The sequence below is a fragment of the Centroberyx affinis genome, unplaced genomic scaffold (assembly GCF_046629955.1).
Source record: "Centroberyx affinis isolate AG114_WGS23_722 - 3 ecotype Tasmania unplaced genomic scaffold, CSIRO-AGI_Caff_v1 ptg001184l_1, whole genome shotgun sequence".
Lineage (NCBI taxonomy): Eukaryota > Metazoa > Chordata > Actinopteri > Beryciformes > Berycidae > Centroberyx > Centroberyx affinis.
Genome location: NW_027279710.1, coordinates 141,008 through 166,003, shown reverse-complemented (window position 1 = coordinate 166,003; position 24,996 = coordinate 141,008). Strand labels below are relative to the sequence as shown.

The following is a 24,996-nucleotide window of genomic DNA, read 5'->3' as shown; positions in this document are numbered from 1 at the left end:
GTCAATGACCGATAAATCCCCCATTCTATCAGAAGGGTCACTGCTCTTTTTCTGTATGCTGGGCATGGCTGGTACCCAGGATATAGGCAGGAAATACTGCTCACTGCTCTGAATGACAATTTGGATGGTGGGACTGGTGATGCTTCCATACAGCACACACACGACTGTATGGGACAGATATTATTTAACTTATGAAGCATAAGCTGCAGATATGAATACTGTCGTTGCCATGGATCTATGGTTAATATGCTGCAGGTTCTCAAACTCAAACTCACCCTGATGCCCAGCTCCACGTTCTCTCCTCCATAAATTTCCATGCCTTCATCTAGCAGGCCAATCTCCTCGAAGTACTTCCTGTCGACCACGAAGCAGCCAATCAGAGCCGGGCTCCTAGAATAGAAAGAGTAGAGGGAAGAATAGAGACCTTAGAGAGAGAAACAAAAAAATAATCATATTTATAAGGAGGTTTCACACAAAACAAAACGTAAAATAATAAGTAGTTGTCATACAAAACTCTTCAGGAGCCTCCTTAGGCACACACACACACACACACACACCCACTAGACACACACATTGCCCCAACAGTTGGCCCCACACTCAGCATCAGCACCCTGGAAATCTATTTTTGAAACATGCTCCACATTTGTGATGTAATAAACATAGGCCTCAGCCTTTCATGATACACCTACGGGTGCATTTCACTTACAAATTTTCCAGCTGTCAAAGTGATGCCTTCGCCTAACACAACAAATTCAGAACATTTTGCGGAAATCCGGGGGAAAAAAAAACAAACAGATCTTTCATCAACATCAACAGGAGTGAAAAATAACTCCTATTAGTATTCATGCTGTCAGTCCCGCACATCTCCTCTTATCAATGTGGAATACAGGACCGCCGCAACAACAACTTGTTTGGGTGAATTTCTCTTCCCTGTGGATCCGCAGATTGGCGAACAGCCAGAAACTCTCTGAAAACTGGTAATAGCGACGAGATCTCCCGCCCCTCCCACTGCTGGCTTTGTGCAGATTCTTTTCTGAACCGTCTCCAAATCAGAACACAATAAAATGGCAACAACTTCATCATTTGATAGTGATAACACTGCGGTAATAATAATAAGTTTCACTGTCTCCATGGTGTCTACTAGGTTTAAGATGGAATAGAGGCTTTACAGTTGTGTCATGACAAAGGGTCCTATGTTCCCAGGGTCCTATGTTCCCAGGGTCCTATGTTCCCCAGCTCTAGGGTTAGGGTTAGAGACCTTCAAAATCAAATAAAATGATAACCATTGGTTTTGTTGTGTTTATATAGCTGTTTTGAAGCCTTGTTCCAATAAAAAAAAAAGGATAATATTTATGAAATATTTTAACTTGAAACGGGTCAAATGTGACCCGAATTCAATAGGAGGGTTAATGTGTGTTAACAGAATATTGAACTGGGGAACATAGGACCTTGGGAAAATAGGACCTTGGGAACTTAGGACCCTGGGAACATAGGACCTTGGGAACTTAGGACCCTGGGAACTTAGGACCCTGGGAACTTAGGACCCTGGGAACTTAGGACCCTGGGAACATAGGACCCTGGGAACTCAGGACCCTGGGAACATAGGACCCTGGGAACTTAGGACCCTAGGAACATAGATACACTCCCCTAAATATGACAACCAGGCTAGAAAAAGAGAGATACCTGAAAAAGATTGTTGTGGTGGGTGTAAGTCAATTCAGTAAAAAGGAACTGTCAAATCAGTCAGGTAGATTTATTGGCAAACCTACTGTTGTTACGTTCACGGCTAGCAGTATCATGTCAACAATCGGTTGCTTTGCTAAACTAGCCTGCCGCAATTCAAGTAATTGTGCAGACACGCCCGCACAATTAGTGCTGATCACAGTTAGCGACCAGACAAATGTATGAATAACGCCTTCGGACCAAGCCATGGAAATGCGCCCTGACATCCAACACTGCCGATGGATGGCTGCGATACACCAGAGGCACAGCAACAGACGCAAGAACCTGAAGTGTTGACAATGGCAGATACTGCATGGGATCTTTGAGTGGCAGGCGCAACCTCGTCCCGGATCACATCAAGTAAGTCAATAATTATGTAACTTAACAACCCATAACATTGACTAATTTGGGGCTCGGTTAACAATGATATTCTCCTTTGAAATACTCTCTCTAGCACACCTGGGATGTTGGGCAATGCATTCGCCTGGCCACAATCATCATATCCCGTTAAACTTCCATTACCGCCTGCTTTCGGAAGATCCTGACAATTAATTGCGAGCGGAAATTAGCGATGATCTTTGTGAATGGGACGCACCCGGTGATGAGCCTCATTTGCATAGAAAGGGGTCGTTTTTATGCTGAAATGCATGCAGTGTCGCTATTTCCTTGGCAGCCCCATATGGCCGCCAGGGGGTGCGTTACATCACTTGTAAAGCCGCTATAGAAGCTGATCTAATTGTGGAAGATCCTAAGTCTTATCATCATTCACTGTCTGGCATCATTCACTGGCTATCTAATTTCTAATTAACATTTAGGTGAGGCAGCTACGTCCTTGGGTTATGTCGTGTGGATCAAGAAAATTTATAATAAATACCCAGAAAACCTTTAGGTTGGTGTGAAGAGACCTGCATGGTTAGGAGGTGATATGAGAGGGGCTGACCTCCTTGTTGAGCAAGATTTCTTGTATGCATTCCCTTGGTTAGCTACAGATTTTGGGTAAAACGTGTGCAGAAAGAAAAATTCACTCTTCTTAAATTTGTGTGAAATGCCCCCTGGCCCTGACTAGGCCTCCAAGTCTCGTGTGTTCCACCTGATGTGCATTGTGGTTGTGCTGCATCTTTCAGGCTTGAAATGGGTTAGAATAGTGACACCACAGTTTCCCGAATTTACATACATAATTCATCAAGGGGATTAGTGTTTAAGAAATTATAATGTAAAAAATAATGAGCTTAGCAAGTGATGTTATCAAGCCTATTTCAATATGCTTTAAGTCAAATTATTAATAATTAATCGGCCTACTGCACTGGCAGATAATTTTGCTGGCGTCAGTTTCACTTGTCTCCTGATAATATAGCTGGTTTCAAGTCATTTACTTGAATCAAGTGGAACTGTCTAAAAATAATCTTCTTTTTCTGTTTTGTTTCATGATTGTTCACCTAAATGTACCTGATAGCAGCGGTCTGGTTGCGCTGCGTCCACCAGGACTTTGGTGGGTTGAGGTATCGACACCACAGCTCCCAGTCGAAGCCCTGAGCGGACAGCGGGTACTCCTCGATCTCAAAGGTGTCATACTTGATGTTGTCAAACGAGGGAGACACCACACGTGTCCTGTCCTCCTTTATTCGCTGCAGAATGGGCTCTGCCCTGTGGGAAGACAGAGCACAAACAGAATGGTTAAACAAAGGAGTGTTTTTGTGAGATTGGCCCATTGGTGAGCTTAACTGTTGAGTGATGAGAACAGAGACACCAAAATCATTAATTTGTCTCCGGTAGCAGCATACACTATGACACAAAAATGAGAAAATGAGAACTTGTAACAGCTCTAAAGCGAAATACTAAGTCATTTTTAATGATATGCGGCTATGTGTGGCAGTTTTGTGTCAGGAATTGGTAAAACTTGCATGAAATATGGTACAAAAATAATGTACAGTTGAACTACCGGGGGCTACTTTGTCAGAAGGACTCTCTTTGAAGTCACCTGGAGTGTGACTTGTTTTGTTTCCACCACTGTGTGCAGCTAAAAATCACTGCACAGTGGATGAATACATGGTTGTTCACCTGAAATAGTTCCAAAAATAAACCTGGAATCTACAGGCCACATAATACAAACCACTAACAACATTTTATCACTAAAAGATCACACTTATATGTAATTGCTAGTCGCCTACCATCGCTCAACATAGTGTAGCTAAAGTGTTAGCATGGAACACTGTAGCGAAAGATCTCCCAGGGACACTTGGATGATTTGGTATGTTCTCATTACTTAACGGGTAAACTATATTCCAATAACTATATTAAAAACTGTATTTTTTTGACCTTAGAAACTGAGCGCAATCAGTCAATTTTTCACAAACATTTCCGCATGTAGCTGACACATGCTGCTCATGTATAATACAGCGTATAAGTGCTAAGTAAAGACATAACAGCCAGACAAAGAAAGGTGTCGGGTTGAAAACAAATGCAAGATCGAGCGAGTAAAAGAAGACGGCGTGAAATGTGAAACTGAGATAAGTTTTCGATCCAAGCCGGAAAGCCAGGCGGCGAGTCTGCAGTAACTGACTGGATCGGGAAGGTCACTGCACCACTGGGGAGCCAGGAGGAAGCTGAATCAAGGCCTGGTGGGTGGAGAGACGGCCAGTTCTCCGCAGGGAAGCGAGAGCAGAGCTATAGCGGGAGAGTAGCGGCAGAACATAAGGCATGGGCTGGCATGTAAGGAGCCTTTAAGCAGCCTTGTACGTCAGTCCCGAGGTTTAGAATTGAACTGCATGGGGGGGGGGGGGGGGCAACACAGGAGGCGGTTTGCCATGGGAGAATTCAATGAAGCTGAAGACAAGGTTGGCTGCACTTCTGTCTGGAGCTCCGCCAGGCAGAGTTACAGCGCCGAAGCCCAGATGGGAGACGACTAGGGCCTGGACTACATGCTGAGCAGAGTCCTTGGTGAGATGATATCCGATTGGTGGTGAATGCTGAACCTGTGGCTATGCCTTTGGCCTTGTAGGACGGTCGGCGGTTGAGGATCGCGGATTGTTAGTCGCGGATAGCGAGGTGTTGCTGAAGGCAGGACGCGCCGAGGGAGGAGAAGAGCGGTTCGGTCAAAGTCGAGCTCGAGGGAGGCGGGCAAACATCCAACCGGAGATAACAGCTAGGCGAGCGGAGATGCCATTTTTAGAACTTTGAACTTTGGCTCCTGGAGGCGGGGGCGTCCAAAAGTGCGCGCTTCACTCTAACTTCATCCACCAGAGTGCCTAAACCGTGTCGATTCCTCCACTGATTTTCATTACAGCTGAAACACTTAGAAGAACATTTTGTTTAACACATGAAAGAATATATTTGCCACACACAGAATCAGTCGGTGTCCTTTCTGAGGTCGCGCGGACGTACAAAAGCTCTTTGGCTGAGACGTTCGCATGGGTCCGACGTGTCAAGGTCATTTCTGAGAGCGTCTGATTGATTTATTTTACCTGGCGTTTTTGTATGGGAGCGTTTTGAAATCACAGAAGCCTCATGGTCGGTCGCGGAAATGAGATGAAAATTGCTGTTCATCGTCACAGGAGTGAGAGCGGAGTGGAGGCCGGCAGAGAGAGAGAGAGAGAGAGAGAGAGAGAGAGAGAGAAAAAAACAAAACAGCTTCTTTGATTTCCTCCCCTAATGGAAAAAATATCTCGCGTCTGATTAATGAAAGCGATAAGAGGATTCGCAGCGCTTGTACTTTGTGGAGAAAACAACCGTTCTCCTGTTTCAAAATGATACTATTGTTCCCGGGGAAAGACATGACAGTCGATTGGCAGGAGAAAAATAATGTCTTTAGACTGGTATTCTTGTGGGAAAAAGTGCCGAAGGCTGTCGTTTAAATGAGAAGTACCCTTGACTGTCCTGTGAGAGCAGGAAACATAAACGGGGCAGCATGCCTCACATTCATTCATGTTTTATCAGCTAAGCCCCACAGAGGTGTATTAGAATAACATCACAAAGGCCCAACATCAGAGAGGAGAGTGTATGTGTGTGTGTGTGTGTGTGTGTGTGTGTGTGTGTGTGTAGAGGGTGTGAGTCTTTTATCCTGCCTACTGATTATTCATAACTCGTTAGGGGGAGAACCTCACCTCTGGCTTGCTCCTCTCAGTTGCACACACACACACACACACACACACATAAACACTCTCTCTCTCTTCATCTCTCTCTATCACACGCATACACACACACACACACATATACTGTACATGCAGTGAGCCCACCCAGCAAGCGAATTCCAGCTATCAGAGGACAATTAAAGTTGGGTAGCCATCTAATTAGTGAGACCTCCAGATCACAGAAGCCTTCACCAGTCAAGGTAAAGGTCACAGTGTTCACATAGCAAGACTCCATGCACACAACAGAAGAATGCAGAATACTAAAATACTTTTCACACAATACAAGAAGCTGGAGACAGATTCCCCACATTTTCTGAGGTGCTGTTTTTTTTTTTTTTTAATAAATTGAGTCTTAAGAAAAAAGGAAAGTTGATATTCATCAAAATAGTTCTTCTATGTTATTAACTTCTCAATAAATGGGATTCTTGAAAGCAAAGTTCTCAAATCTGTTGAAGCTAGCAGATTTAGCCAATATCACCGATATCTGAGCCTTTTCCTATACTTACTTATTCAAGTAAACCATATAGTCATCCTAAACATTTTTTTTATTTCCTAGAGACAGAATGGACCCTATTACTTACTGATCATATTTGACTCAAATAGTAAGGCTGGTTATTGTAGGTTTGCATTATCTGATGCAATTTCTAACATTTCATCTTGAAGAAATTTTTGCTCCTTTTATGTTTGTTTACATTGCGGTTGCAAGGTTGGTTGCCTATTTGAGAAGTTCCTAAGTAAGAAACCAAGAGAAGTAATCATAAGAAAATAATGGGGAATTGCACTTAAAAGCTTTCTTAAGAACTTCCTATAATGTTTTAACTTCTTAAGATCTATCTTAAGTGAATCTGGCCTCTGTTCTCTAAGAGAGCTGCAAGTCTTTACAGACTTAGTATCAATTTAGATGCTTTTGTGCATAAAATCCAAGATACCAGACCACACAGGCGAGATGATTGAGGATTATTGTGATTATAGATCAAAAATCTATATAGAATCAAAACCGTATCATTACTCAGGGACGTATTTGACTGAAAATAGCCAGCCATGCGGATAATTGCAGTGTAGGATAGGGACAATGAGGTGGAACAAGCAGTCACTGCTTTGTTGGTAATTATACGGCAATTTCTCAATTTCTACACCGAAAGAAAAAAAAGGAAAAAAAACGATGAGAGAGTGGGCGGGTTTCAGAGAACGAGACGGGAGAAGAGAGGAACAGAAAGGAGGGAGGGAGGGAGAGGAAAACGTTACGCTGAGAAAGACACAGTCAATAAGAGTTGATGGAAGGAAGAGAAAAGATAGGAGAGAGGAGCGGAAGAGGGGAGAGGAGAGAAGAGAAATGCACCCAATTTCTCAATTACCGTGTGTGAAATCAGATGTGGTGCAGGGAGCGCTAATTTCACAGGCACAAACACAACATCAACTGCGTAGCACCAGGGCCAAAAAAAACACTTTAACACTAATACAAAAATGTCGAAACTATACGTGCGTGTGTGTGTGTGTGTGTGTGTGTGTGTGTGCACGGTTAAAGAGAGGGGAGCGACGAAGACATGAATGTGTTTATCTCCAGTTGAGCTCTTTCGTGGCAGTACAAAGAATGATTTCATTAGTCATAGCCAGATACCCCCCTCTGTAGCAGTGTGTGGGTGGTTTGTGTAGGTTGTGAGTGTGTGTGTGTGTGTGTGTGTAGAGAGAGAGAGAGAGAGAGAGAGAGAGGGATGGAGTGGGCGGATGGGTGCAGGGGTTAAGAACCTTGTAAGTGTCTGTTGTCTAATATGGAACACAGCAGCAGCAAATGTTATTTTGGAACCAGCCCAGACATTATAATGAATTGTGTGTGTGTGGAGAGAGGGAGAGAGAGAGCACGCACAAATGTGTTAGCAGCCGGTGAAGACAAAACAAGTGTAAGTGTGCGTTAGTGTGTGTTTGTGTGCGCGTGTTCGAGTGTGAACGTGTGATATTTTTCAAGCCTGTCAAAATGATTAACAGGTACGCGGTGCTGCTGTTGTATGAAACAGTGTTCTGAATAGGTTTTAAGGACAGGACCCTGGGGTGAGGAAATGCACTCCGCTCCGAGACTTCAACACTGAATTTATGAAAAAAAAAAAATAAATAAATAAATAAAGTTGAGTTTCAAGCCACAGCTGTTGATTTCATGTCTTAAAGAGCAAACTGTTGCTACGGACAACAAGTTAGTGCAGTAGTTGACTCGCATTCATTGGCAACTATTTCTGTCTTCATAAAACACATGAGCGGTATTAACACGCACTCCGTATCTTAAAGCATTAAGGAGTTATAGTAGTTTCAAGAAAATTGTTTTTTCCTCATTAATATGCAAACGTATACACTTCCCCGCCACTTTTCAGTTACAGTATGTTTTGACTGAATTGAGGCACCTCCCCAAATACTAATGAAGTCAGCTGGTTGGCTTTCTTCCCTTTGTCTTTCTTTCCTTTGTTACCTCTGCCAAGGAGGTTATGTTTTCGGTGCCGTTTGTCTGTTTGTTTGTCTGTTAGCAGGATTACGGAAAAAAACTACTGGGCCGATTTTCATGAAACTTGGTGGAAGGGTGTAACATGGGCCAAGGAAGAACCCATTACATTTTGGAGTGGATCCGGATCCGACTCACGAAATTTGCATATCATAGCAGACTGGATTATTGGCCTTGGCGGAGGTCTGCGCTCTCAGAGTGCCCTTCTAGTTTGTTTGTCTGTTTGTTTGTCTGTTAGCAGGATTACAGAAAAACTACTGGCCCGATTTTAATGAAACTTTGTGGAAGGGTGTAGCATGGGCCAAGGAAGAACCCATTAAATTTTGGAGCGGATCCGGATCCGACTCATGAACAAGCAATAATAGCACGAACCTCTGAGGTCTGCGCTCTCCGAGTGCCCTTCTAGTTGTGTCTTGTTATCCTCCATGTAGGCCTGTGCCCAGTGGTGTAGTGCAGGGTATACGCAGGTATACGGCGTATACCTACTTATTTTTCAGTCGGCATTGCGTATACCCACTAAATCTCTTCTGAGGCGCATCATTCAGTAGTGTGCTGCAAATTTTTTGGCTGGACCGCAACACTCCCACACAGTAAGCAGGCTGACCAATATCATGCATGTGATAAACTGAAGCTTGAAAAGTAAAATCTATACAATTATATCATATCGCCGTTTATTTCCATGCATATGCGCGAGCTCTGTCCGCCTGACAGCCCTCTGTTCTGTCGGCGGAGAGAGAGACACACAGAGTATGGTGGATTTGCTGCGTTGGCCGACGCTTCCTGGAGTTTCCGGGGGCACGGTGCCCTCCAGTGCCGATAGCTGGGCGCCGATTTGTTCCTGGTGATCCGGCTGAGATTTTGGCAGAGGTCCCGACGCCAATGCGTCACCGGCTGTCTGACGAACCACATTTTCGGCACCAATGGGTACTAAAGCGACCGGTCATTCTGAATGTTTGTTAAAAATAAACTAATCTCTGACTGAAACACCATGTTTGCCTCATCTTGAATATATCTTCTATTCATGCATTAGGCCTGTGTAGGACCACTAATATTTGCAAACTGCCCCTTGACTAATAATGTTAATTTTATAATGGTGGCACACTCTGGCCTACACTATCTGTTGCAAATCAGCTGTTCCAAGAGACAGTTTACAAAAGAAACTACTGGCCCATAGACTACTTGCAAGGTGAGAGAATAGTTGTCCAATTTTCATGTGTGGATGGACTAAGGAATAAGAAATGGTTCACTCAAAATGCATAATTATGTAGTTGTCTCACCCTATAGTCTGTGGGCCAGTATTGATTGCAAAATCTGCACTGCTTCTGTGGCTAATGTTAATTTCATAATTACCCTTACTTCTGAAGTCAAGCAGCAGAAGTTAAGTGACAATGTGCAAATACTAGCCTACTGGCCCATTTTTGGGTGAACTAAATATGCAAGAGTATGTCACTGTTTATAACACAGGGCGTTTATCCTTTGCTGGACGGGCCGCTTTAAAAAAAAACATTTTGGGCATAAATTAAAAGTATACCCACTTCTCCAGGCACCACTACACCACTGCCTGTGCCCATATGAACATTTCATAGTTTGATTATCTTGACCAAAATTATCTCGATGTATGATATCTCGACAGTTATTAAAAAGATTAAAACTTTAAAAACAGTACTGTAATATGCTTCAAACATTTAAAAATTAATTTATCATATTAATCACAAGTTGACTTTTTATTAAATAGCAAAATTATAAAATGCTGGTTTAGCTTATAGAAACTGAGGATAGTTTCAAACAACACAACAATAAAAATCAAAATAACAGCATCTAAAATTAGAGGGCTTCTCCTTTTGGGGAAAATAAAAAATTAATGATGAGAAACAAGAGCCACAGTTATTGCAGTGGTCATGTTAATAAAAATGAATGGCTTTGTCATAAGCATTATTGTTTTTTACCACGATATATAATAATACCGGTTGTTATCTCATGCTACCACTGCTCAGCCAAGCTGCTGTAGCGCCAAAATTACGACAATAACGGCCTCAGGTGAATGATGGAAGATTTACTTATTGTCATGGTAATGCTGCTGAATTCTGATATGAATGTTCAAATCACATGTCATTCAGGATCTAACCCTTGTAGCACATATCCATAAGGTCCAGTCGGGAATTGAGAAAAAAATCCACTCCATTGCAGCTTTTTGGTGTTCACACTGATTAGAAAAACATCAAATTTGCGTCATATGTGCAGTAAAAAAAATCAGAACTGTAACTTTCGTCTGTAGTGTGAACGCAGCCTCCGCAGCTCTAACAGGCGACTGGAACAGATTCAGGTTGTTTACAGCGACGGCAGAGGATTGATTATGCTACACGAGTCCCCAATATGTCATCGCTGTTGTACTGTTGTACTCTCACCCACTTTTCAGTAGGCGAGATTGGGCTGTCCAGTGTAATTTTAAAACCTAATGACTCTTCAGAGTATAGGGAAACGGTTCATTCATCAAAAAAAAACCCAACGCAGCTGCTCCCTGTCCAACACGACGTCGGCTTCGATTAAAGCGGCCGGTCCTCGACATCGTTAATATCGCGGCGCGGCGTGATTAAAGAAGACACGAAAACCCGCAGCACGGCACTGACAGGACACGCCGCTTGATTACTCCGCGGGTGTCACACACACACACACACACACACACACACACACACACCAAGCCGTGTACGAACATACGAACACGTGGGTGAATATTCGAACGAACGCTGGAGAAGGCCCGCAAAGCACACGCACCTTTGGGAACATATGTGATTCACAAGCCGGGATGAATGACAAATTTAAATAAGGTTCAACAAAGGTTTTTTTTTTTTTCATTTTCTCGGCTTCGGAAATCTCAAAGCGCACCTGAGCCCGCTCCAAGGCAAACTAGCTGCAAAACCACTGGAAGAGAGTCACAGCAGCTGGGACCCGGACTACCTTGACTCACACACCTGCCCACTGAACTATTAACCCACTCTGTGTCTCAATTTAGATTTTTTTTAAGCTTATGAAAATGACAAATCAGTAGAAACGAACCGCTGTGAATATAACTTCAAATTCATTAGATATCAAATAAACACTCAAACACGTTTCTCGTCTCAGAACTCGACGTGTGAGAAATGACTCAAATATAAAACAAAATTGGTGGATTTTTTTTTTTTTTTTTTTTTTTACAGCATTTTACAGCAATGAAATAACTTCCCCTGCCCAGCCTCTCACACAATCTGCATGTGTCTTCAACCATTTAACTAGAAGCTCTTCGCCTCAGTCACCACTCATTTTCTCTTTCTGGGAACACCAGATGGGACGCTCGATAATAACAGACTGGAACCATTACTAAAATGTCCCAAAAAAAAAAGAAAAAAAAGAAAAAAGTTTAAATACACAGTTTCTCAATTTTTGCAGAATTGACACTCAAAGAAGCCATTTACACATTAAAGTTGGATTGTCCTCGTTAAATCGCAGATTGTATCCTGAGAACACGTTTTTGACGAGGCTGTTACTATCCAAGCCTCCCACCTTCATTATGTGGACTGGAGATGCATCGGCTTTTTCGACTTTGTTGTTAATGTGGCCAGATTTGTCTGGATTACAAGTGTTTTTGCAGCGCGATCACCCGGGCTACAGGTTAATACCGGGTGGAATGGAAGACAAAGAGAACAACCACTGGGCCGCAGGGTTAATTAGGCCTTCCTGGAGCACAATAGCCTCAAACACTCCACAACAAAATCCATGTCAACCACCTCTGCTTGTCTGTTTACATCAGGGGCGACTGGCCAAATCGCTGTTACTCATCTAAAATCGACAACACTCAAAATCCCCAAATTGACCCAAAATCTGAAACATAACACAGCTGCCTCTGGGACACCTATTCATGTTAATTCTATCTGTGGTTATATTTTGCACTTATATTTATGGCTAATTTACCAGAAAACCAAACCATGGCTTGCAGTTCTTCACCAGTTCTTCATACTTCTCTCACAAGGAACCATCTGAATATCTCACGCCAAACAAAAACTGGAGCGATCCTTTCACGACCCAACTTATAAATACATGATTTCTCAACCTTTCATGTTCAAATTCCGCACTAAGCCCCCTTGATCTCCCCACACATTACCCCCCCCCCCCCCCCCCTCCACACCCTAAGTCTGTTCTGAACTGATACATCCTGAGGAAGAAGAAGAAATATCCACACACTGAATTGATGCCGCTTATTAGGGTTGCAAAATTCAGGAATGTTCAGAGGGGGGAAATTTTCCATGGGAATTAACAGGAATATACGGGAATTAAGGAAATTGTGGGGGTTATTTGCACAGGCTGTGTTTACCCTATCATATGCAGACAGAAATATAAACCCTTTGCTTTATCATAAGAAGACATAAATGTAAACCCTCTAATAGAAATCAAAAATCGACTATTTAGTTAACTTTAATTAAATGAGTGACTCTTTACATGGGATTTTCACTGAATAAAAAAATAAAAATGTTGAATAATAATCTCCAAAGACCTTTTCAACATAAATCTGTAAAATGCAGACATTTAGCCTGGAAACATGCAATTCAACTGAATTCCCATTAAATGGGCATGTTTTCACCAAAACATGCTACAATATCTAGAATTGCCTAGAATTTTTTTTATATTTTCCAAATAAATTAAAGCTCACTAATATAAGCTAACATTTCCTATTGAAATTCGGTAAAATTTCCCAAATCCCCAAGCTTAACTTCCCATGGAAATTTTCTGGGAATTTACCAGAAAATTTCCGACCCTTTTGCAACCCCCCTTGTGATTTAGACAGCAACCTTCCAAACAAACTGGCTGCTGAATAAATCCTAACATTCAGCATCTCACCAGTGTTTGGTCATCGTCATTTTTCATTTATTTTTCATTATCCCGGTATATCAAGCACCTGGTTAAAGCTTAAAGTTTTTTTTTTAATGTAAAAACACACCTGCAACAGAGAAGAGCGTCCCATCCCCCCTAATTGAGACCCTATTTTCCCAAATCCACCCACATTACATGATTTCTGGGTATTGAAGTTCAAATTTCTCAAACAGTTACATCTCGCGGCCATTTGGGGCCGCCAGTCTAATGGTAAAAAAGCATGCTACTGACATGGCCATCTTCTATTGGCTGATCTTTGGTGCCAGGTGATGTCACCACCTGTTGTTCTCTATTAGAAGGTGTCATCACCTGGTACCAAAGATCAGCCAATAGCAGTAGCATGCTTTTTTACCATTAGATGTCAGCCTTTAGACACATTTGGGTTTGAGGTTGAGTTCCTCTTTAAGTTGTGGATGTAGGACATACAGCACATCGCTACCATGATTTCATATGAAGCGAAGCCAGCTGCTCACCATCCGACGTTGAACTCCACATGGGCGTCGAACAGAGCGACGACGGGGGCGGAGGCGGCCCTCCACCCGCTCACTCTGGACCGGATCAGGCCCTCCTGCTTGTCGTGGCGGACCAGCTTGACGAATCCCGGACCGTGCTGGGCGTTGGTCTCGTCCACGAAGCTCTGCAGGTGCTCCTTCAGCTCCACTGGAGAGCGAGGGACACACACACACACACACACACACACACAGACATTAAACATTAAGGCAAACTTACTGAAGCCTGTTGCAGCATTGATCTCATCGACAAACCTCCACAGAAACTCTCTCAGCTCCACTGGGCGGAGGGAGAGAGAAAGTGTGTGTGTGTGTGCGTCTTTCTCTATTAACCAGTTTATTTACCATTTCCCCAAACAGATACATTTAGAATTAGTGCTTTTAACCTAATAAAATGAACAAAAGACAATAAGTACAAGTCTCCTTTCGAGGCTGAAAACAAAAATCTATACAAGAAAAACCTGTATACTGCCAGGTAAGAAACACACACACACACACACACACACACACACACACCAAAGAAACCAAACACACATACACACACACTTTTACTGCATATATTAATGTTTTCTCCCAAGTCTTGTTTCTGTTTCGCATGATGAAGGATTTTAATGTTTCATATATGTCTTATGCATGCATGAAGGTAGATAGACAGACAGACACACACACACACACACACATTCACACACAGACTGCCCACAGTGGAACAGCGAACATCTTCATTTCCTCGGTGTGATTCCTGTCTGTGTTGTAATCTTGCCCACAGGCTACGGCTGCCGCTCCCCCTCTCTATTCATTATTACCATCAGCCCAGACTCTCCATTCTCTCTGTTTTCCTCTAATGAGCCACAGTTTGCTGCTGACCTGGAAGAAACCTGGCTCATTTAAAAATGGAGTTGGGAGTATATGAAAAGCACCTTACGGTGTTGTATGTTCATATGAGATCACCTCCTAATGGGCGAGCCCCGGACCAAAAATCCAATCGTTAAATCAAGCGCGCCGAGTTTGCCAATTAATTTGCAGACATCTGAACCGCGGCGTCAAAAAAAGTTTTTTTTTTTTTTTACCCGAGTGTAGTTGACGGTCTGAACAACAAGAGCCCCGCTCCGCCATGAGTCCATTAAAATGAAGTTATATTCATCTGAGGAGACATCATGTGAGAACTGCCTGAGCTCAGAGCGAGGAAGACGGTTAGGAGATGCTCACTGGAGTGGAGGAATTGATTGATGCGTCCTCGCAAATAGGAAAAAGTGCCTCTGATGTTGCTGAAACACTTGTGTACAGTTTTATGTTGAGAATACATTACATCTAGGGCCAAGGACCCAAAACTGAGCAACTCTAGTCTCACTATGGGCCCTTAAATCACAATGAAACCGCATTTTGAGGGCATCTTGCTTCCTTAATGTGATGTGATGTGATGTGATGTGATCCTGTTGAAACAGGATGGGACATAAGGCAGGGAAGGATCATTCAAAAGTGTGAACACTGTTTTCCAGGGAGTAAAAGTAATGGGATTTTGATATAAGAATACAGGAAAATACAAATGTTGTAGATTTTATGGTTTCAGTGTGACTTTAAAAACCTATAAACACCAGACTTGTGACCTGTTTTAGGTCCCAAAGTAAAGGTTCTCTCACTCTTGCTTTTATAATCAAATGGTCCAGTCATACCCACACCATATCTGAGAATAAAAGTGCAGATCTGGGACCAGCTTATACGTCTTAACCTTACTGTAAAGTCACAAGGAAACTGCATTTTGACAGTGTCGTGCTTCCGTAATCTGACATATTTTGTATTGTTGCCACTTTGTCACTTTGAAAGTTGCGAAGTTGCAGGTTTTCTATGATGGGGAAGGATGGTGGGGGGTGTCATTAAAAAATGTGTGATGGTATTATTGGAATTTCTATGTATGGCGACTGGTAAAATACACCAGTTTCCAGGAAGTAAAAGTAAAGGGATTTTGATTTAAAAAATAAAAATAAAGTTAAAGTTTTGTCAGTTTTATGACATTTATTGTTAAATAGGTGTACATAGGGATATGATACGATGGGAAGAATTGGCTAACAGGTCGAAAAAGTAATTTTTCATTTCAGTGTGACTTTAATAGAGGTTTGCATGGCTCTTCAATCAGCACTTCCTCGAAGGCTTCATGAATACAGACTCTGATGTCACTAGCAATTTACTATTCTGGTGGCAGAGCATAATGGACGTGACTGTATTTCCACGTTTGTCTTCAAGTAGCCCCAGTTTACCCTCATTTGTCATAATTACGCAATCTACGATCAATAAGGAACAGTAATGATCATGCACTTTCACTGAGTTAACTTTAATCAGCCATGGAATTGTTATTCAAAGCATTTGCATTAAATCATATTTCCTCCCGAATTGTGCAGTTGAACAGTGTAATACATTAGCAGGGAATAATTTGAGGTAAAATGTAAAATCTATTTATCCCTCTGGTTGCTCTGCTAATCAGCATTCAACACTGTGCAGCTACCATAACTAAACTAACTGATATATTATTGAAGAACAGAGGAGCAGTGAGAGACCCATAAAATCTGCAGGCGACGGTAACAGAGACATATTTCTCATAATGGTAATTATAGATTTGGCGGCAGTGAAATATGTCCCGTACTACGTGATGCAATTATTAAAGCCCGGTCCTCTTGCAGACGAGTCAGACCGGGGCTTTGACTGTGCCGTGAGAAGGTTTAAATCTGTTTTCATATACCAGTGATGCAGCTAATGCCTCCACATGTCTTGATCTTGTGCACCGGACAAAGCAGAATATAAAACAAGAAGGACGTGAAATATAGACAAGTCCAAGCGGTGTCATTTCTGTGCTCACCTATAGCAGCCAGTACTTAATTATCTGAGTCTGGCTGCCTAGATTGTCGCTCTGTGATGTGGGGGGAAAAGCATTCATAAAACTGGTGAGAATTAAATCAACACGGGCAAATCATTCGAAAGATTTGAGTAGAAATCCAGGTGTGTTAAAGGACAAATCCACCCTAAAACTCTTGAACTCTGTTACAAAATGTAGACAATGTGACATGAGATATTTCCAGCAGCTACAATGGAGAGTGATAGTAGAAAGTGTTTCAGCGATCTAAAACCTGAACAGTGTTTCTCAACGTGGGGTCCGGGGACCACCAGGGGTCCTTGAAGGGGTTCCAGGGGGTCCCCAGGCAAATTTAAACTAAACTTCAGCATTATTTCATTTACAAGAAGTTAACACAATTAGAGAATGTAGAAGAGTGACTGTTTTGATCATAGTTTCTCTGTTATCTCTCTACCTACAATACAGATAGTCATGGAATTCTGGACAAAATCATATCTAACAATAAAAATATTCGCATATTTGGGTCCGGGACACAAAATCTCATCAAATGGGGGTCCGAGGCCCAAATGTAGACTAAATTAGGGGTCCTTGATATGAAAAAGGTTGAGAATCACTGCCTTAGAATCAATGAAGAAGCTTCTTTCTAGACTCAGCATTTTGCAGCGATGTTCAACAATCAAATAGATTACAAAGACGCCAATTCTCCATCAACCGGAGACTCAGTAGACCAGAATGCAATGCAGCAACAAGCTATGTTTGGGTTCTGAGTATGTGGCACAGCCGATTGGAAAAACTCGTACTCTCTTGCTGTTACTATTGCTGTTGATATCGCTATTACTCTCTCCAGCTACACATAACACCCATAGCTGAATGTGACAAGTTCAGGTCTGTTCTCTGGGTTTTGTCGAAAGGCATTCTGGGAAATGTAGGAAATCACTAACTGAAGTAGAAGTAGACGAAGCAGGTTGAAGGAAAGTAGGTACACCACAAAATCATCACAAAAACAACTCCTGGAATGCACTGAACATCACAGACTCATGGTATATAACAGTGCGACAGTATCCGAGGCTGGATTTTTCCTTTAACCGGGCTATGCTCACAACGACTATGACCTCACTCTAATTAAAATAAAAACTGAGATAATTAGCATAAGGCCTTAGCATGACATTTGCTCGAGTCGCAGCATTGCCTTAATTAGGTTAAGATCGGCTCATTAATGTTCATGTAAACGTAGAGATTTTTTCTGTCTCGGACTCAATCTATGAACCACTGCAGCCCACAAAAAGAGAGAAATTCAGTGTAAAAAAAAAAAGGATGCAGAAAATCGAGCATGCCAGAGATAAAGATACCATAAAAGAAGATTTATGGTTTATGGTTCTTACGGCTGTTGCTGTGGTCGTCCACCAGCACGATCTCTTTGAGCAGGTGGGGCGGGGTCCTCTGGATGGCCGTGTGGACGGAGCGCAGCAGCACCGACAGGGCCTCGTTGACGAAGATGAAGATGACGCTGAGCTGGGGGAGGTCCGAGGAGTAGGACATGTTCCTGCATCTGGATAGAGAGAGAGATAAACGAGAGGATGAGAGGACGGGTCCGACTGTCTTAACACACTGTCTTGTGTCTCTTCAGAAGGAACGAGAGAGGCATAAATGTGACAAATGTTTCCAAAAAACATGATCGATGAGAAAATGCTTGAGTCCCAAATCAGTCTCAAGTTTTGAGGCACAAGTCTTAAGTCAAGTCTAAATGTAGATTAGCAAGTCAAGTCCATGTAATTACAGTTTTTCTCGATCGCTTACACACTATAACTGGGCCTACTAACTAAACATCCCAAACCATGATGCCATCTACCAAAAGAGAAACCCATTTCCCAAAACTATAAACACTATTCCCCTGTTTTCACACATGATTCACATTTGTTGAACTTTTTGTGAAAAACTCTACACACAAATCCCTTCATATATCACTGGCTGCACCATGTGCTTATTTAGAAAGCACTGGCATTCCATATCATTAACTCAAGTCATCACAGCTCAAACCCAATTGACACACAATTCCCCAGGCGCAAACACTAAGAGTCAAAATTGTTCACACACCAATCAGAACCTCAGGATAAATACATAGATAGATAGATAGATAGATAGATAGATAGATAAAAGGGCCATGGGTCAGTTTACTTGTTTTGGAACAATGGATCCACAAAGACCTGAAGGTAGAGGAAGAGGACACAGGAGAGGAGGTGGAGGTGGAAGGGCAAGGGCAAGGAGACAAATAGTTTCTGATGAGATTCTCAAATTGGGATGCTGAGGCAGAATAAATGTGATTTCTTTCTTTATGTACAAACTGTTTTTTTTTAAATTGGTTTATATTGGTAAATACATGGAAATTATTTTACTGTATTCTACGTTCTTTATCAGTTGCATATTTTTGCGGTACATTTACTTTTTCACTCAATTTCAGTTTATTTTACTACAGTACATAGCGGAATTAAAAATGTTGAAAATGTATACATGTGTTGTGTCTTTATATTGTGTTCATCATGTAAAGAGGTTGTTCTGGGGGAAAACCATAAGTGCCATTATTCACTGCAGTAACAGGTTTTTACAGTAGTGTTCTGAATTGATCTCACCAGTGTGTAATGGCTACTTTGTAGTGTATGTGTATTTGATGGCTTTTGTGTGATGTCTGAAGGCAAAGTTTGGTTTAGATGTAAGATTACATGGTTTTGAGTGGAGAGTTTGGTTTTGACATGGAAGTTTGAAGTTTGTGAAGATGAGTGTGCAGTTATGCATTTGTGTTTAGAGTTTTGGGAAATGGAGCATGATTTCAAGAAATGTGTCTTGGCAATCAAGAAAAACTGTAACACACTGTCTTGTGTTTCTTCAGAAGGAATGAGAGAGGCATAAATGTGACAAATGTTTCCAAAAAACATGATTGATGAGAAAACGCTTGAGTCCCAAGTCAGTCTCAAGTCTTGAGGCACAAGTCTCAAGTCAAGTCCCAAGTCTAAATGTAGATTAGCAAGTCAAGTCCAAGTCATTACGTAATGTCAAGTCTCAAGTCTAAATGTAGAACAGCAAGTCAAGTCAGAACAAATCAAGAGTCCAGTATCAATTTAATATCTTAAAGAAAACTAAATATCTAGGACTTTTCAATGCAATGTGGTGCATCATGAGTTTGATTTCTAGAATCAGTTTCAACTTCAATAAATTCAATCATTCCATACAAATTCAGAAAACAGAATTTAAATTCAGTCGTCTACTGGAACAAATCTCATCACTTTCAATCTGAGTCATTTACACAAACACAAGATCTCAAGTCAAGACTTTAGAAACCTTTTCAAGTCATCAGAGTACAAGTCAGAGTCAAGTCCCAAGTCACCAGAACCCAAGTCAAGTCAAGTCTCAAGACTTCTCTTCATGCATCAAGTCAAGTCTCAAGCAATTAAAATTGAGTCCAAGTCATGTGACTCGATCGACTGACCCATCTGGCCGGAAGTCCGGGATGGGCCGGGTGAGGGAGATGCGGTCGCTAAGGTAGCCGTTGTAGCCGTAGTAACGGAACTTCTTGAGGGCGACCCTGCGGCTCTCCGGGCCGAGGTCGTGACCCCAGTGGTCGAACAGTGACGAGGCGGGGGACGAGTCCGAGGACGCCGCTGGGTCCTCGCCGTCCTTCTGAGGCGTCTCTGTGGAGAGAGAGAGAGAGAGAGAGAGAGAGAGAGAGAGAGAGAAGGTGAGGGAGCAGAATTCACAGCAACCCAAATCTACTCCTTAAGAGATATTGATACACGCACTGAGAGAGAGAGAGAGAGGGATTCAACATATAAATGTTGAAAATGTATTGTCTGTTACAGAGTTACCCTCCTTTCCTTTTTTTCCCTTTCTATCTATTTACTCTTTCAAAAAAGTTCTTCTCTTGCCAATATTGCTATCAACTGAATTGAATTGCAAAATTGAACTGAATTTGTAACGTTACTGAACTGCTTTTGATTATACTGTTGTTGATATGATTGTCGATATTCGTTGGATTACTGTTTATTCATTATTATGTAAATGTTAGTTAATGTTGCATTCGACCTCATTTGAAATACAAAGCAGTACAACAGTTGAAGTTGAATTTGAGAGAGGGAGAGAGAGAGGGAGAATGAGTGAGAGAGAGTGTGTTTACTGTTTTCTGCCATTTTCTTGTTGTTTTCAGTAATTTATTTTATTTTATTTAATGAATTGTATTTTTTTTCTATCTCATTATTATCCTTGACGCTTTGGCAATATTGCTCATCTGCCAATAAAGCATACTGAATTGAATTGAATTGAGAGAGAGAGAGAGAGAGAGAGAGGGGGGGGGGGGAGAGTGAGTGAGAGAGAGTGATTGAGAGAGAGTGAGAGATTGTGTGAAAGAGAGAGAGTGTGAGAGTAAGAGTGAGAGACAGTGTGAAAGAGAGAGAGTGTGAGAGAGTGAGTGATTGAGAGAGAATGAGAGATAGAGTGTGAAAGAAAGAGAGTGTGAGTGAGAGAGAGAGAGAAGTTACTGCCTTTCGGAAGGACTATATCTGTATTTTGGAGTGAATATACTTGGATATTTAAGCGTATATCCCTTTAGTTTTGCTGCTCCTAAACAACCCATTTTCTCCCAAGCCCCATCACTGTCTTAACTACTGCATTGCCAAGCACTGTGACCGTTAGCTGGCGTTACACTGCGGAGAAACTAAGTGACAAATGAACTTCCTCCAGCTCTACTCACTGCAGGAGAATCCACTGTGACCGCACACTAGTTATCAAACAAACCCGTTGGCTCAGGGAGTGAAATAATAATAATTTCTGCAGCGCGGACGCGAATGGGATGCGAGAAACATACAGGGGGTTTTCATTGTTATTACAAATACTTCATTCTGGCAGTCACGCTGATCTATTTCTAGTCGAGGTGGACTCAAATCCTTTCGCATGCCCAAGGTAACCATATTTTTTTTTTTTTTTTTATACAAGCACTGTACTGTTCCGTGCTGTATGTGCACCCGGCTGCTTCCCGCGCATAACAACGAGAACAGAAAACATGCTTGAGGCCTGTATGGAGAAATATTTGCTAACAAGAGAACGCATGCCGGCGGCGTTGTGAAATATTTACATTGTATTATAAACGTGCGAATGGGTGAAACCGGCCGAGAGAGCGCGTTCGTTCTAGCTCGTTAGTCGTTATTCAAAAGACGGATGCGTCTCGGTAGGGTAAGCTGCATCTGCGTCACCTATTATGACTTAACATGGCAGATCTGGGTCGAAGGAGCGGCTGGAATTTGAATGCAGTCCGTTTGTCCCGATCTTTTGAGAGAATGAAATATTCATAAGACTGAAAGTATAAGTGAACTTCCAAGAGTGTACGGGCGTCCAAGAGGTGGAAAGTGTATGGACATGCAGTCCAAAATGCAGTTTCAGTCATTTTCAGTTGAGTAAGGAAAACAAACGATGAGGTTGAATTTGATGAGGTATGAGGTTCCAGAGAATACTTGATCTATATTAACTTGAAAGAACCAAGCCTAAATAAATCAAACACACCCTAAATTAGTCAAGACTATACATTGTATTTTTTTTCTGTCTTTTCTCTTTCCTGCAGTTCTCCTACAATATTTCCGCCCGCAAACCACCAACACAGGCCGGCTGAAAGACAAGACTGTGAAGTGCCTCCTCTTCTTTGAAAAAAAAAAAGACTCAGGTCGAATGGGCTTTTGATTAGTCTGAAGAGCACTACTTTCCCCTTTGGCAATAACGTGCTTAATGCTCTCGTCGTGGGGGGAAAATGCAGCCTCCCTTCAAGTCCCCTCATTGCCTGATAATAAGCAGCCTGAAAGCACTGTGAATGGTTTTGTGTAACCCTTCACTTCAAATGCATTGTGAGGCATTTATTAGTTTTGAGTAGTTTTAAGTAGCCTCATTTTATCCCTACTTTGGGTTCCTTTTTGAGTCAATAGGCTGAGGGCAAAGAGAATATCAGGGGGAAAAAAAAGGCAAAAAAGCCATTAGATTGGATTGGATTGATGCTTTTGTCCAGAGCATATGTACGTGCATTTTTGGTACAGGTGACCCCCCGTACCATGAATGTTTTGACCCTCATTTCTCAAGAGATGCATCGTACCGCCTTTGGGTTCCTTTTTGAGTTGAAAGGCTGATGGCAAAGAGAATATCGTAGGGGGGAAAAAGCCAAAAAGAGCCATATGATTTCAGTGAATTGATGCTTTTATCCAGAGCGTATGTAGGTACATTTTTGGCACAGGTGACCCCCCGTACCATGAATGTTTTGACCCTCATTTCTCAAGAGATGCATCGTACCGCCTTTGGGTTGCTTTTTGAGTCGAAAGGCTGATGGCAAAGAGAATATTGTAGGGGGGAAAAAGCCAAAAAGAGCCATATGATTTCAGTGAATTGATGCTTTTATCCAGAGTGTATGTAGGTACATTTTTGGCACAGGTGACCCCCCGTACCATGAATGTTTTGACCCTCATTTCTCAAGAGATGCATCGTACCGCCTTTGGGTTCCTTTTTAAGTCGAAAGGCTGATGGCAAAGAGAATATCGTAGGGGGGAAAAGCCGAAAGAGCCATTTCATTTCATTGGATTGATGCTTTTATCCAGAGCGTATGTCACTGCATTTTTGGCACAGGTGACCCCCCGTACGATAAATGTTTTGACCCTCATTTCTCAAGAGACACATCGTACCGCCGGTGTGAGACATCTGTGCAATTTCCTTGATGCTGCTGTTGAGAATCCAGGGAGTGTGTTGTGTCCTGGCCCCCGCGCTGAGTCCGACATATTTCATCATTTATTTAGTCGGACCCGGCTCCCCATCTAAGCTACAGCGAGCCTCCGCAGGGGGGAGTCTAGCAAGTCAGGGGAAATCAAGTTGAATCGTGGTGAGGTGAGAGAGGTGTGTGTGTGTGTGTGTGTGTGTGGGCGAACAAGGGGGGGGCTGTCAACGAAAAGCTTATTGAACTAATGAGGAAATGACTAAGCACAATTACGGCTAGTCTGCATGGAGGTACAGGCATATTCATAGGATTCACGATTATTTGTGTGTGTGTGTGTGTGTGTGTGTTCTTAAAGGGTCTATTTAAGTGTTAGGACTTTGAGTTTTGGGGTTAGGATTAGGCATGTAGTGAAGAGCAAGATCTTTACTGCCCCATAAACATAAACATTCACTTACCTTACCTAACTCTAACCCTGTGCTATACAGGGTTAGAGTTAGGTAAGGTAAGTGAATGTTTATGGTTAGGTTTAGGTTTAGGGTTACAGACCATAGAACAGACCATAATATATCTGCGGGGGGTTGATAGGGTTGTCAATCAATACCAATGACTCAATGATTACTTCACCAGCTGCTGAGATTTCAGAACTCACTTAAGGTACAAAACCTTGTCACCCATTGGAGTTTCAAGACTCTCCCAATGCTCCAAGGTTTTAATACTCCAGTATTTTGCATAGTGACAAGAACTCTTCACTAAACATTTCTGTTGGATCTCTCTCAATCTAATTCGCTAGATTACTCTCTATGAAAATGTGATTTTATCATTTATGTCCATTACAGGCCACTGTAAGCTGTGCCAGACACCTGCCAATGTTGTTACAATTCCTACTAGTCGCCAATAGAGGTCGATAAATGTCATAGATTACATAATGCCCCTTTAAATGGATGCCTCTTTAAGGGAAGTTATATAGGTAGATTGCCTCATCTTCATTAGCAGCACCATGTTGAACCACTTCACTACATTTCTCCCATACTCTGCTTTTCCATTTTTTCCTCTGACTGTGACTTGATTTTTGCCAGACTTCTCAGTTTTTCTTGAATCTTGAAGTGTTTTGACCTTTTCTTCACTGTAATCTTTGTGCTCTCGGTTGATAGTTTGCAGCAGCGGCTGGAAATTGACCTAAGGACCCCAAGGTGAGGAGCCATCACACATGCCAGAGGGGGGAAAAAAATGGAAAATAAGCTAATACAGCCATGAATATACTGTTCATGACTTATTTTACTTTCTCCTGCCCACAAACTACTCTCAGCTATTCCGCAGGTTTTTTTTCTGCCCCTAACCCGCCTGACCCGCTGGTTTACCCAGAAGACCTTGGGGTGGCAGCCCAACCCGCGCATCACTAGTGTGTGTTTAACACTGTTCTGTCTGCCACCACCCAGGATTGCATTGTGATGGTAAACAGTGTATCAGTGTCCTGTGATGCCCTTGTTGGAGATAGGAACTTGGCTCCCATTCAGTGTCTACTCAGCTGTCGTCACACGCAGAGGCACACACACACACACACACACACACACACACACACACACACACACACACACACACACACACACACACACACACACTGCAGGCTAGAATGGTTCAGAAAGGGAGAGGAGGAATCAAGCCAGGGGAGGACAGTAGAC

The 24,996-nt window shown here is 42.3% G+C and overlaps 1 protein-coding gene across 1 annotated transcript in view; it reads right to left on the bottom strand.

Moving 5' to 3' along the window:
* galnt18a (UDP-N-acetyl-alpha-D-galactosamine:polypeptide N-acetylgalactosaminyltransferase 18a) overlaps positions 1–24,996 on the bottom strand; it is a 111,194-nt gene that overhangs the window by 32,421 nt on the left and 53,777 nt on the right. Inside the window, exons 2-6 of the mRNA XM_071524350.1 lie at positions 20,069–20,270; positions 17,970–18,136; positions 13,710–13,896; positions 3,169–3,366; positions 276–390 (exon numbers count right to left, since the gene is read on the bottom strand). Coding sequence (XP_071380451.1) covers positions 276–390; positions 3,169–3,366; positions 13,710–13,896; positions 17,970–18,136; positions 20,069–20,270 — 869 coding nt within the window. The remainder of the gene's footprint in view (positions 1–275; positions 391–3,168; positions 3,367–13,709; positions 13,897–17,969; positions 18,137–20,068; positions 20,271–24,996) is intronic.